This window comes from Bos grunniens, chromosome 15 (assembly GCF_055505025.1).
Source record: "Bos grunniens cultivar Pamir isolate PY7600 chromosome 15, Bosgru_T2T1.0, whole genome shotgun sequence".
NCBI classification, from domain to species: Eukaryota; Metazoa; Chordata; class Mammalia; order Artiodactyla; family Bovidae; genus Bos; species Bos grunniens.
The window spans coordinates 52,820,402-52,834,991 of record NC_141179.1 but is presented as its reverse complement, the minus strand read 5'-3'; the positions used below and the strand labels follow the sequence as shown (position 1 = coordinate 52,834,991).

The window sequence follows — 14,590 nt, the reverse complement described above, 5'->3', positions numbered from 1 at the left end:
CGTAGCTTTACTAGACGGACCTTTGTCAGCAAAGTAATATCTCTGCTTTTTAATTTGCTGTCTAGGTTGGTCATAGCTTTTCTTCCAAGGAGCAAGTGTCTTTTAATTTCATGGCTGCAGTCACCATCTGCAGTGATTTTGGAGCCCAAGAAAATAAAGTCTGTCACTGTTTCCATTGTTTCTCCATCTATTTGCCATGAAGTGATGGGACCGGATGCCATGATCATTTTTTGAATGTTGAGTTTTAAGCCAGCTTTTTCACTCTCCTCTTTCACTTTCATCAAAAGGCTCTTTAGTTCCTCTTCACTTTCTTCCATAAGGGTGGTGTCATCTGCATATCTAAGGTTATTGATATTTCTCCTGGCAGTTTTGTTCCAGCTTGTGCTTCATCCAGCCTGGCATTTCGCATGATGTTAGACAACAACTCTGCATAGAAGTTAAATAAACAGGGTGACAATGCAGCCTTCATGTACTCCTTTCCCAATTTGGAACCAGTCTGTTGTTCCTTGTATAGTTCTAACTGTTGGATCTTGACCTGCATACAGGTTTCTCAAGAGGCAGGTAAGGTGGTCTGGTATTCCCGTCTCTTGAAGAATTTTCCAGTTTGTTGTGATCCACATAGTCAAAGGCTTTAGTGTGGTCAGTGAAGCAGAAGTAGATGTTTTTCTGGAATTCTCTTGCTTTTTCTATGATTCAGTGGATGTTGCCAATTGATCTCTGGTTCCTCTGTCTTTTCTAAATAACAGCTTGAACATCTGGAAGTTCTTGGTTCAGGTACTGTTGAAGCATAGCTTGGAGGATTTTGAGAATTAATTACTTTGCTAGCATGTGAAATGAGTGAAAGCTATCTTAGGCTTGCTTTGTATTCTCTCTACCCATATTTAGAATTAACCTTTTCTCCAAGAAGCCCTGATTTCTTTTAGTATATAGAATAATATTTAGATACCAAAGTCTAGGCTGTGAAGGTGCTTATTGCACCTGGTTTGTGGTATAGAAATAAATGGGAGTCATCTATTTCTTGGGCCTTTCTTTTTGGTTTAGAGCTAGGAATTTTTTTAGAATCGTGAGTTCGTACTGATATTTTCAGTTAAAATTTAAAATTGGAAAGATTTTATTAAACTTCTTTGGGTTTTATGTGTATATCTTTTATTTTATATTGAGATTTTTAGTTCCTATATTATCATGATATTTTATTTTCTTTATTCTACATATGTATTAAATAGTTTCTAAATTTAAATGCAAATATTAATAATACTACAGAGTGACATTTAAGATCTCTTGGAATTCTTCTTGAATGTAGGCTATATCTCTTCAAGGGTGTCTGCTTCTGATAATAAGGGACTAGCTTATATCCTCTTTTAGATAACAATTACTAATCTAATCTAGGGTAAAAATATTTAAAATACCTATTTGGTAGAACTGGAAAATGCCCCAAAGCATATAAGAACTTGAGAGGAATAGACTCTTCAAAGAATGGGACTATACTTGGTGGCATTTACATTTTACAGCTCTTCCTGAAGGGCTGTACAACTAAGATTCAGGCAGAGAGCCTCAGCCTCACTGGCTTGAGCTGGGATGTCAGGGAGTTCTCAGATTTGCATATAAATAACCATCCAAATCCTTGGCCAAACCTAAATAGACATGTGGAACAGAAATTCCAAGGAACTTGGCAAGAAACAACAGCTAGAAGGGCCCCCCCACCCCCCCCAAAAAAAAAATGAGCATAAATTTCAGCTGTTGTTCATCACAGGGAAGCAATGCTAATCATTAGAAAATGGAAGTGATTATATTAATATCAGACAAAATGGGTGGCATAAGAAATGTTAAGAGAGATGATTCATAATGATGAAAAAGAAGTACAGTTCATCAAAACAATCCTAAATGTGTTTGTAGCTAATAATAGTTACAGAATAGTTCATGTAAAAACTGACAACAAAATGAAAAATAAACACATCTATAATCGTAGTTTGAGACTTCAGCCTTCCGTTCTGTAGTTGATAGAACAAGGAGCTAGAAAATTAGTAAATATATAGAAGACTTAAATAACACATGAGCCAACTTTACCTAATAGACATTTATAGAACCCTCCACTCCACAGGAGTAGAATATACTGTTATGTTCTTTTAAAGTAGACATGGAGAAATTCCCTGGTAGTCTAGGGGTTAAGACTTTGTGCTTTCACTGCTGGGGGCCTGGGTTCAATCCCTGGTCAGGGAACTAAGCTCCTACAACCCATGAGGCCTGGACAAAAAAAATAATATAAATAAAGTAGATAGAGAATATTTAGCAAGACCATAGACTATACCACAAACCCATGTCACTGAGTCTTAAAGGATGTTATGTGGAGTATGTTCTCTGACCCATCAGAATAAAATTAGAAAGCAGTAACAGAAAGATATCCCAGATATTTGGGAATTAAATTATTTAAGTACAGTAATTTGTTGTTGCCCTTAGGGAAAAAAAAATCCAGCTTAATGGCAAAAACAACAATGATTTATTGTCTTTCATCATCTGGGTTTTGTCTGTGTAGTTCTTCCCATGACTTGTCCATGATTACTCAAAGAGCTGCACACAGCTAAAGGACTAGGTCTTTTTTCCATATGGCCCTCCATCCTCAAATAGGCTAAACAGGTCTTCCTCACATAGTGGAGGCATATACCAAGAAATCAAGTCCTAGTAACACTCTTATCAAGCCTCTGCTTTTATCAGATTTGTATATGTTCCATTGGCCAAAAAGATAATCATATGGACAAGGCCACAATCAACGTGGGAGGGGATGCATGGAGACTCCCACGTTTCATTGGACGTAACCTTTTACCACAATTGATATGACCTTGGTTAAATCATTTTCTCACCTATTCAGTAGAGTTTGTGATATACATTCTCAGGCTTGTTGTATGAATTAAATGAAATAGTATAATTATATAGTACCTAGTATATATGATAAAAGTTGTTTGGGGGTGAGGAGGGGTTTAAGATACCAAAAGTAATTGAGTGGCAAATGGTATTATCTACCAGTATTCATTTCCTGCTGTATGCACTGACGTAAATAGTAGGGTTACAAATAGACACAGTTATTATCCTTAGAGAAATGATATTTTGAATATAAGTTAATTAAGCCCAAATTAGGTTTACAGATTTTGTAACTGTCAAAAAGTTTCATAAACTCAACCATGGTGTGACACTTGGATACGTGTATGTTCAGTTTTACATTAAAGTTGGTTAATTGACAGTGTTAATACACCAAGGTTATATATCTTAAAAGATCTGACTTTTTAAAACATCATTTTAAAAAGCTCTATCTTTTTACAAGTTTTAAAGATGATTTGGTCAAGCAGTATTTGGAATGCCATCCAGTTTCAGAGAGCGATGCTCTGCAGAATTTTAATCAATTGGCAGATCATCAAAATGCACTTGAAAACACTGCAAAGTTCTGCTTTTAAATAGTTGTTGAAATATAAACAGTTGGAACTCTGAAGAAAGGCTAACATAGTTTATTCTGGAACTGCAGTCTAAGTTTGCAAATACCATGTTCTTTAATTGTTTGGCAAAGTACCGACAAAAATAAATCTTATGAAAACTAGACTACTTAGATTTGAGAAAATAGAATATACTGATCTCTCTTATGTGTGTGTGTGTGTGTACATGTGTCTTTTTCTCCCTCTCTTTCTTTGTATTTTCTTTGCTTCTCTGCTTTAGCAGTTAAATGACTTACAGTTATAATTTCCAAAAAGAGGTTTGTTAGTTTACTCATTTTTTAAAAACATTTCATTGCCTATATTAGTTTAAAATACATACTAGAATGGTTCTGAGACTACCAGATATCCACATGCAAAAGAATGAAGCTGGACCCTGACCTCACACCATATACAAAAATAAACTCAACTCAGAATGATCAAATACCCATGAAACAGTTAAAACTATAAAACCCTTATAAGAAACATGGGGATTAACCTTTGTGACCTTGAATTAATTTCTTCGATATGACACCAAAAACCCAAGCTACAAAAGAAAATAAATAAATTGGACTTAATCAAAATTTTAACTTTTATGTTTCACTGTTAAGAAGTGAAAGACAACCCATAGAATGGGGAAAAATATTTGCAAATCATTGCAGATGGTGACTGCAGCCATGAAATTAAAAGATGCTTGCTTCGTGGAAGAAAAACTATGACAAACCTAGACAGCATATTAAAAAGCAGAAAATAAAAAAGTAGAGACATTACTTTGCTGACAAAGTTCCATCTAGACAAACCTATGGTTTTTCCAGTAGTCATATATGGACGTGAGAGCTGAACCATAAAGAAAGCTGGGTGCCGAAGGGTTAAGGCTTTTAAACTGTGGTGTTGGAGAAGACTCTGGAGAGTCCCTGGGGCTGCTAGGAGATCAAACCAGTCCATCCTAAAGGAAATCAGTCCTGAGTATTCATTGAAACGACTGATGCTGAAGCTGAAACTCCAATACTTTGGCTACCTGATGTGAAGAGCTGACTCATTGGAAAAGACCCTGAAGCTGGGAAAGATTGTAGGCAGGAGGAGAAGGGGACAACAGAGGAAGAGATGATTTGATGGCATCACCGACTCAATGGACATGAGTTTGAGCAAGCTCCAGGAGTTAGTGATGTACAGGGAGGCCTGGCGTGCTGCAGTCTGTGGGGTCACAGAGAGTTGGACACGCTGAGCTACTGAACTGACCTGATTTGCAAATCAGATATCTAATAAGGGACTTTTTATCTAAAATACATCAAAAGGCTTAACAATAAAAAGACAAAGACACAATAAAAACAGTAAAAAGACAACCCAACTTTAAAATGGACAAAAGTTTTGAATAGACATTTTTCTAGAGAAGATATACAGATGATTAATAAGCACATGAAAAGATGCTTGACATCATTAGTCATCAGGGAACAAATCAAAACCCGAGTGAAATGCCACTTCACACCAACTTCGATGGCTAGAGTCAAAACTGGCAAACATTAGCAAGTGTTGCCAGGATGTGAAGAAATGGTAATCCTCATACCCTGCTGGTGTGATCGTTAAGTGAGATAGCTGCTTTGAAAAACAATTTCCCCAAATGGTCAAACATACTGTGACTTTATAACTAAGTAAGTCCAGTCCTAGGTATATATCTACAAGAAATGAAAACATAGGTCTACAGGAAAACTTGTACACTGATGTATAAGTTGTATACAAATGTTCATAGCAACATTTTCATATTAGCTGAAAAGTTGAAACAACCCATCAACTGACAAATGGATAAACAAAATGTGTTATATCCATGCAATATCCATAAAAAGGAATGAAATACTTATACATGTTACAACATGGATGGACTTTAGAAATATTATTCTAAGTAAGAGAAGCCAGACAGCAAATATTGTATGGTTCTATTTATATTAAATGTTCAGAATAGGCAAATCTAAAACCTGGGTTGAGAAGATCCCCTGGAGATGGGAAAGGCCACCCACTCCAGTATTCTGGCCTGGAGAATTCTGTGAACTGTACAATCTATGAGGTCGCAAAGAATCCGACACGACTGAATGACTTTCACTTTCTTTCATAGCAAAAGACAGTAGGTTAGTGGTTCCAGAGGCTACAGAGAATAAGGGATAGGGGAGCAATAGCTAAAGGACATGGCGGGGATGTGGAGAGGTTTGGAGGTGATTAAACTGTTCTAAAACTGTGGTGACAGTGCTATAGTTAAAATGGATAACCAACAAGGATCTACTGTATAGCACTAGCACAGGGAACTCTGCTCAATATTATGTAACAACCTAAATGGGATAGTAATTTGAAAAAGAATAGATAATGTATATGTATATCTGAATCACTTTGCTGTGTACCTGAAACTGTCACATTGTTAAATAACTGTACTCCAATTTAAAATAAAAAGTTAAAAAATAAATAAAAGAAAGTTGTGATAATTGCATGTATCTGTGAATATGCTGTAAGTCAAGTGTATTATATAATTTAAATGAGTAAATTATATGTGCACTTTATCTCAATAAAGTTGTTACTAAGAAAAAATTATTAGAAGAAACAGATTTTTGCAAGTCTGTTTACCAAGTAGTGTGCCACAAGCCAGAATCTTTAATTACTGTATATTAAGGTCTATGTGATATCCAAAACCACTGAATTGTGTACTTTAAAGTGACTAATATGGTTAATCTTATATAATATGAATTTTTATCTCTCTTTTTTTTTTCTTTGGCTGCCCCATGTGGCATATAGAATCTTCGTTTCCCAACCAGGGATCAAACTTGTGCCCCCTGCAGTGGAAGAGCGGAATCTTAACCACTGGAGTGCCAGGGAAGTCTCACTGTGCAAAACTTAGAAATACAAAGTAAATTTAGCAATGAGAGCTCAGTGAAAGAAGTCAGAGCTCAGATTCTTTTTGATACCAACTCCCTTAGCAGACAGTCCAGAGCATGATCAAAATTGTATACTGTAAGGGCTCAGTGAGCACACTTGTTTGTCCAAGAGTCCCATAGAAGGCCATCCAGTGAAGGTTCTCAAAATTATCTCAATGGTGCCTTCAAATGTTGAGGAAGACACCACCACTCTTAATACGAAGAACAGTGAGGCTGAGTTTACTACTTGCTAAAGCAAAAAAAGAATGATATTTACAAAATATAATCTCTCTGACAAAGTAGAACTGATGCAAAGGGTTTTGAGAAGTGTGGGTTTCAGGGACTGGCAGATTTTCAAAACTGGAAATGTACTACATACTTGCACACCACTTTTAACTGGTGTGTAGAGATAGGACTTCCCTAGTAATTGGTAGGGAAGGAGGTCTATTCTTCCCTAGACAGTGAAGAATCCGTCTGCAATGCAGGAGACCTGGGTTTGATCCCTGGGTTGGGAAGATCCCCTGGAGGAGGGCATGAGAGCCCACTCCACTATTCTTCCCTGGAAAATCCCCCACAAACAGAGGAGCCTGGCGGACTACAGTCTATGGGGTCTCAAAGAGTCAGACACAACTGAGTGACTAAGCACTAGCACACAGAGATTGGTGGACTGTTGGAAGCAGGAGTGGAAGCTTGACTGCTGATGCTTACTGGAGTGAGGCTGTGGTTGACTGGCTGCCTTGCCGAAGCGAGGGACTGTCATTGATTGGCTGACTTAGAGGCATGGCTACTGGGCAAAGCAGTTACTGTTTGATTGGGACAGGTTTGAAGTAATTCTATGATTACTTGCTTATGGCTTGGAACAAGAGCTAAAGAATGGGCAGTGTTTCCTTTTCTTGAATTTGGAGCATAGAAACTTCTTTTATTCCTCAACATCTCCTGTTTCTGATAGCTGCATTAGAATCTAATTTAAAATCTTTACTCAGTAGGCAGTCAGGAATCACGGGTGTTTTTAAGTAGAGAAGTGACTGATGAGATCGTTCCTAGACTTGTAAAAGGTGGATTATAGAGGAGAAGAGAAAGTCCAGGAAATGGTTTAGAAGGCTGTTGAAAATGTTAAACTTTAGAATGTTCTGAGGCATAGCCTTATTAACAGGAGAAGAAAGCAGACTTTATGTTGCATTAACATCTTCCTTTTCCTTCCCGGTTACCACTCTCTCTCTCTCTCATCAAGTGAAAAATTAACATCTATGCCAAGGAAGAATTACTAGTGAATATCAAGATTGTCCTAATTACTAAATCAGGAATAACTTTAAAGCAATTAATTTGAGGAAAGAATGCTTTGCTTTCTGACCATTTTCTTGGTTCTCTTAGATAATTAAGTTGAAAGCTGAAGCCCGACTGGACCTACTAAAGCAGATTGGCGTTTCTGTCGACACATGGCTAAAGAGTGCAATGAACCAAGTGATGGAAGAACTGGAAAATGAGCGATGGGCCCGCCTTCCTGCAGTGACGAATAATGGAACCTTACACTCGGTACAGTTTCTCTTGAATATGATGGGCTAACTCCACTAAAGGATGCTCTCCTATGACTGTGTAACCAAACTTGATAATAGCCAAAATTTTAAAGAAAAAGTAATGGATTTTCTAATGGTTTGTGGTTTTTTCCTTTAGTCTATCACTAATTGAGTTAAACTTAGTGTAGGAAAGAAAGAGAGAAGAAAAGAATAGTACTTTTTTAAAAATGTGCATTATATAGTGACAAAATATTATCACTAGTAGATTTATCATTATCCCATTCATAAAAGTAGGTATATTTCTTATCCGGAGGTAGCAGGATAAAAATTTTAGTAGAAAGTTTCCAGAGTTTTCAGAGGTCTTCTTCAGTGTAAATGAAAATAAACATCCGGAGCATTGTAAACAGTGTTAAAGAAGGGAAAGGAACACAGTCTATGACTTAGTCTGTTCAGTTCACAAGGACTGTCACACTCTGCTCACAGTCTCTTTCTTTCATCAGGGAGACAGTGCTACAGGTATAGGTTTATGAATAAGGCCAGAACTCGTGCTTAAGTTTTCTTACTTCAGGTTAAGAGTGTTCTCCACTCTGATGTCATCCAGTTCAACCATGGTTTTTCATCCTGGAAATCTGAGTATCAGAAAAGTTCAGTGATTTGCCTGATATTACATAGGTGGATATATAATGCCTTGCTGGTCAAACTATTTTTTCCTGCTATCTCCCTACCCATTATTCTCTCTCATCGAGTTTATTTCCATATGGCATTTATTACAATCTGTGTTTGTCTTCTTGTTTTATTTTATTTATCATCTACCTTCTTCCCTGAAATGCAATTTCCGTGCCTACCTGGTTCACTGTTCTGCACAGCAGAGTGTCTGGCACATGTCAGTACAAAGTGAATGAATCAACAGATAAATGGAATAGTGTGTGTGCTCAGTCTCTCAGTCATGTCTGACTCTTTGCAACCCCCTAGACTAGCCCCCTAGAGTAGCCCACCAGGCTTCTCTGTCTATGGAACTTTCCAAGCAAGAATACTGGAGTGGGTTGCCATTTCTTACTTCAGGGGATCTTCCCAACTCAGGGATCAAACCTGTGTCTCTTTGTCTCCTGCACTGGCAGGTGGATTCCTTACCTCTGCACCACCTGGGAAGCCCAGATGGCATAGCAGCAAACTAAAACTCTAATCTCCTGACTTTCCACTATATCCATAATGCCTCTTCATATTTGTGCCCTTCAGATAAAAGGAATTGAGCTAGAGAAAGCGGCCATAGTTTAAGAACATTCCTGGAAGTTTTGTCAGTTTTTTCACATGGCATTCTGACTTTCTAATGAGAATACGCTTGTACATTTAAAGAAGATTGTGAGTGTATGTGCATTTTAAGGAAAAGCAATCTACCGAAGGCTTATTTTTATTTCAATATTAATGGTAATCCAGCTGGGGAAAATAAGTACATATCACCTATTTGACGTTGGAGTTAGAAGAACTTAGCCTGTTTCAAATACAACAGAGTTGCTCTGTCTCATGGAATATCTCTTCCCATTTCGTCTTTTTAAAAGCCACAACTTCCATCTAATTCATGTTATTCTGTTTAACAAAGCTTACAATGATAACAAATTCCAGATACATTCTTGCTTTTGGCTTCTTCAACAGTACTTACTGTTGGCAACTTATCAACCCCATGGTTTTCCTCAGACTAGCATCTTTTCTATCAACTGGGCAGGCATTTATCCCTATGTGCCCACTTCCTGGGCAAATTGGAGATGAACAAGACTTGGTGTTTCTCCTCAAAAAGCTTACACACTGGTAGAGCAGACAGACTTCTATGGATCTTAATGATACATGGAAGTGTATGACTGAACTATTGTGTAGCAAACTTGAACTTGATAACTACTAACTCCTTAGCACATATTGGAAAAAGTCTCTGGATTTCAGAAATTCTAAGATACCCTCCAGCTCCAAAATCTCATGGTTTTGTAAAATTGTATCAGAAAAACTTAACATATCTTATTATTGCATTTCACTTTATTGTGCTCACAAACAATTGCATTTTTTAACAAATTAAAGGTTTCCTTTTTCATTTTACATTTGTTATGGTGATTTGTGATCAGCTATCTGTGATGTTACCACTGTAACATTTTGGGACACCACAAATCCCACCTGTTAATTGATAAATGTTTGTGTGTTTTGACTGCTTCCCTGACTAGCCTTTCCTCTGTCTCTCTCCGTCTCTTCTGGCCTCCCTATTCCTAGAGATGCAACCATATTGAAATTAGGCTGATTAATAATCTATAGAGTGGTCAGGTGAAAGGGAGAGTTGCACATCTCTCAGTCTGAATCAAAAGCTAGAAATGATTGAGCTTAATGAGAAAGGAACATCAAAAGCCAACATAGGCCAAAAGCTAGACCTCTTGAACCAAATGTTTGGCCATGTTATGGATGCAAATGAAAAGTTCTTAAGGGAAATGAAAAGTACTACTCCAGTGAATATGTGAATGATAAGAAAGAAAAAAAGCTTTATTACTGGTAGCAAGGAAGTTTTAGTGGTCTAGATAGATGATCAAACCAGCCACAACATTCCATTAAGCCAAAGCTTAATCCAGAGCAAGGCCCTAACTGTTTTCAATTCTATGAAGGCTGAAAGAAGTAAGGAAGCTGTAAAAGAAAAGTTGGAAGCTAGCAGAGGTTGGTTCATGAAGTTTAAGGAAAGAAACTGTCTTTGTAACATATAAGTGCAAGGTGAAGCAGCAAATGCTGATGGCGGAAGCTACAGCAGGTTATCCAGAAGATCTAGCTAAGATCATTAATGAAGGTAGTCACACTGAAAAATAGATTTTCAATGTAGACAGAATAGCTTTGCCATGGGAAAAGATGTCACCTAGGACTTACAGAGATAGAGCGAAGGCAATGCCTGGCTTCAAAGCTTCGAAGCCCAGGCTGACTGTTTTGTTAGGGGCTAAGGAAGCTGGTGACTTTAAGTTGAAGCTGGTGCTCATTTACCATTCTGAAAATTCTAGGGACTTTAAGGCAATGGCACCCCACTCCAGTACTCTTTCTTGGAAAATCCCACAGACGGAGGAGCGTGGTAGGCTGCAGTCCATGGGGTTGTGAAGAGTTGGACACGACTGAGTGACTTCCCTTTCACTTTTCACTTTCCTGCATTGGAGAAGGAAATGGCAACCCACTCCAGTGTTCTTGCCTGGAGAATCCCAGGGATGGTGGAGCCTGGTGGGCTGCCGTCTATGGGGTCACACAGAGTCAGACACGACTGAAGCGACTTAGCAGCAGCAGCAGGGACTTTAAGAATTATGCTAAGTCTACTCTGCTATGCTCTGTAAATGGAACAAAACCTGGATGACAGTGTATCACTTTACAACATGTCTTTATGAATATTTTATACCCACTGTTTAAGATCTACTACGCAGTCTTCCCTGGTGGCTCAGTGGTAAAGAATCTGCCCTGCCAATGCAGGAGACAGGGGTTTGATCCTTAGTTTGGGAAGATGCCACATGCCACAGAGCAACTAAGCCTGTGAGCCACAACTGCTGAGCCCATGTGCTGCAGCTACTGAAACCTGCGTCCCTGGAGCCTGTGCTCTGCAACAAGAGAAGCCACCACAATGCAAAGCCCTCCCACTGCAGCTAGAGAACAGCCCCTGCTTGCCACAACTAGAGAAAAGCCCATGCAGCAACCAAGACCCAGCACAGCCAAAAAAACATAAATAATTTTTTTTTTAATTTTAAAAGATCTACTACTCAGAAAAAAAGATTTCTTTGCAAATATTACTGTTCATTGGCAATGCACCTGGTCACCCAAGAGCTCTGATGGAGATGTACAATGAGATTCATGTTGTTTTCATACCTGCTAATACAATATCCCTTTGGTAGCCCATGGATCAAGGAGTAATTTTGATGTTCAGGTCTAATGACTTAAGATATACATTTCATAAGTCTGTAGTTGCCTTAGATAGTTATTCTTCTGATGCCTCTAGGCAGAGTAAGTTGAAAACCTTTTGGAAAGGATTCACCATTTTAGATGCCACTTAGAACACTCATGATTCATGGGAAGAGGTCAAAATATCAATATGAACAGGACTTTGGAAGTTGATTCCAACCCTCATGGATGACTTTGAGGGATTCAAGAATTCAATGGAGGAAGTAATGCAAGAGTAGTAGTAATAGCAAGAGATCTAGAACTAGAAGTGGAGCTTCAAGATGTGACTGATTGCTGCAGTCATGTAATAAAACTTCAATGGATTAAGAGTTACTTCTTATGTATGAGCAAAGAAAGTGGTTTCTTGAGATGGAATTTACTCCTGGTGAAGATGTTGTGAAGACTGCTGATGTAACAACAAAAGGTTTAGACTATTACATGACCTTAGTTGATAAATCAGGGTTTAAGAGGATTGCCTCCAGTTTTGAAAGTTTTACCGTGGGTAAAATGCTATCAAATAGCTTTGCATGCTACAGAGAAATAGTTCATGAGAGGAAGAGTCAATCAGTACCACAAACTTCAGTGTTATCCCATTTTAAGAAATTGCCATGGACACCCCAACTTTCAGCAGCCACCACCTTGATCAGTCAGTATCCATCAACATCAAAGCAAGACCTTTTTACCAGCAAAAAGATTATGACTCACTGAAGACTCAAATGATAGCATTTTTTGGCTATGAAGTATTTCTTAATTAAGGTATATAAATTTTTTAGACATACAGTATTGCATGCTTAATAACTACAGTATAATATAAACATAGATTTATGTGCATAGAGATCAAACCAGTCAATCCTAAAGGAAATCAGTCCTGAATATTCATTGGAAGGACTGATGCTGGAGCTAAAGCTCCAATACTTTGGTCACCTGATGCACAGAACTGACTCATCGGAAAAGACCCTGATGCTGGGAAAGATTGAAGGCAGGAGGAGAAGTAGACGACAGAGGATGAGTTGGTTGGATGGCATCACTGACTGGATGGACATGTGTTTGAGCAAGCTCCAGGAGTTGATGATGGACAGGGAAGCCTGATGTTCTGCTGTCCATGGTGTCACAAAAAGTCATAGATGACTAAGCGACTGAACTGAACTGACTTTACTGTGGTGGTCCGAAACCAAACCCACAATATCTCCAAGGTATGCTTATACCAGCTCGAAAAATGGGAGAGAAGGAAATGCCATTTGGGATAGTCTTTAAAGAAATTTAACAAGAGATAAAGGAAGGCATCTGAGTATGAAGGAAGGAAATGAAGGAGATGTCCCTAGTATAGTATCTGGCAGTAAGTAGTACAGACTGGCTATAAGTGTTGAATAAATCGATTATTTTTGACAACTGTCCCAAAACATCAGCTCATCTAGAGACATGTTGTATCCTCTTGAAAGGAGCATTTTGCAATCCCGTTCCACTCTTTCTTCCCTCTAGTCACTCTTACAGAACCTGTGTTTTCTCAGTTTCAGCTGAGGGATGTATTTTGTGGATGCTCTACTATCAGTACAAATAAGGGAAAGATGTAAGCATAAAATAGTTTAATGAAGTCCCAATATTTATTTAACCTGATTTTAAATGACAACCCTGAAATAACTTGGAGGAATTTGTAGCTCTTCACGCTGACAGCTAGCTGGAAAGGAACAGAGAGTAGAAATACACATTCGGGGGCCAAATGATTTCTTCCATTACAGATGCCAGCAAAAGCATTAATCATCAGGTTTAGAATTCCCTTTCTTCTGGAAAACATAGTTAATAGTACTATTAGACATTAATAATGTAAAGTGCCCTATAGAGATAAATATTTTTAAAAACGTATATTGTTTATCTTATAGAATAAGGAAGGGACTATACTTTCTTGAGTATTAACTCTTTGCCTTCTGTATTATGCTGTGGTGCAGAATATAGGAATAGGAAGGGAAAAAATCACAATATAGCAACATTTTTTAATGGAGGGCATTCTACTGGTATAACTGTTCAGTTGATGATTAATCAGACCCTGCCTACAGTCTCCTATGATTGGATTGCTGCCAGTGACCCAGTCACCCCTTCTGTCACTTATCCCTTCTCATTTTCTTGCCTTCTCTTACTCAGAAACCCATACCCAGTTTAAAACCTAATTTTGAAATTATATTAATTATAGAATAGAAAAATTATATAACTAGATAACAAAAAATTAGGAAGTATGGCAGAGAAGAAAATAAAGAAAGCGCCATCCTTATAACAACACTGTTAGCAACTTAATTGAATTCCTTCCTCTTTCTACTATTCCTTTTTTGAACACCTGCATCATAATAAGGTTAATTTTGGATATTTTTATCTAACATTCCCTATTGATGGATGACCTTCATAATCATCCTTTTAATGTCTGTGTAATATCCCATCAGGAATGCATTTACTTAACTCTTTGTGTTTAGTATTTGGCTTGCCTCCACATAGTCTAAATAACACTCTTTAAAACATTTTTACACATTTTTCCATACCGGGGATTTTTTTTCTGTAAGTTAGAATCTTAGAATTACTGAGTCAGAGATTCTTAGTTTGATGTTGGTTTATTTTTGTTCTTTCTGTCTGTTGTTTTTTCCCCTCTAGATTTTCAGACTGTAGCTGACAGTGTTTACATGACTTCCTTGTTTTCAACCACTTCCCCCAACTACTATGCCAAGGCATCCTGACATCTACTCTGTTGGGAAGCATCCCTAAGTATATGAGCATTTCACAGAGTTGCATAGAAATAAGTTCTAGGTCTGTTCAT

At 37.8% G+C, this 14,590-nt stretch overlaps 1 protein-coding gene across 5 annotated transcripts in view; it reads left to right on the top strand.

Moving 5' to 3' along the window:
- Positions 1–14,590, top strand: part of FCHSD2 (FCH and double SH3 domains 2) — a 244,156-nt gene that overhangs the window by 208,119 nt on the left and 21,447 nt on the right. For 4 of the 5 annotated variants that reach the window (XM_086340652.1, XM_086340649.1, XM_086340651.1 and 1 more), the window contains exon 13: positions 7,721–7,882. In XM_086340652.1, coding sequence (XP_086196778.1) covers positions 7,721–7,882 — 162 coding nt within the window. Of the gene's footprint in view, positions 1–6,230; positions 7,883–14,590 lie in introns of all 5 variants that reach the window. The other variant, XR_015142154.1, reaches the window with a different exon arrangement.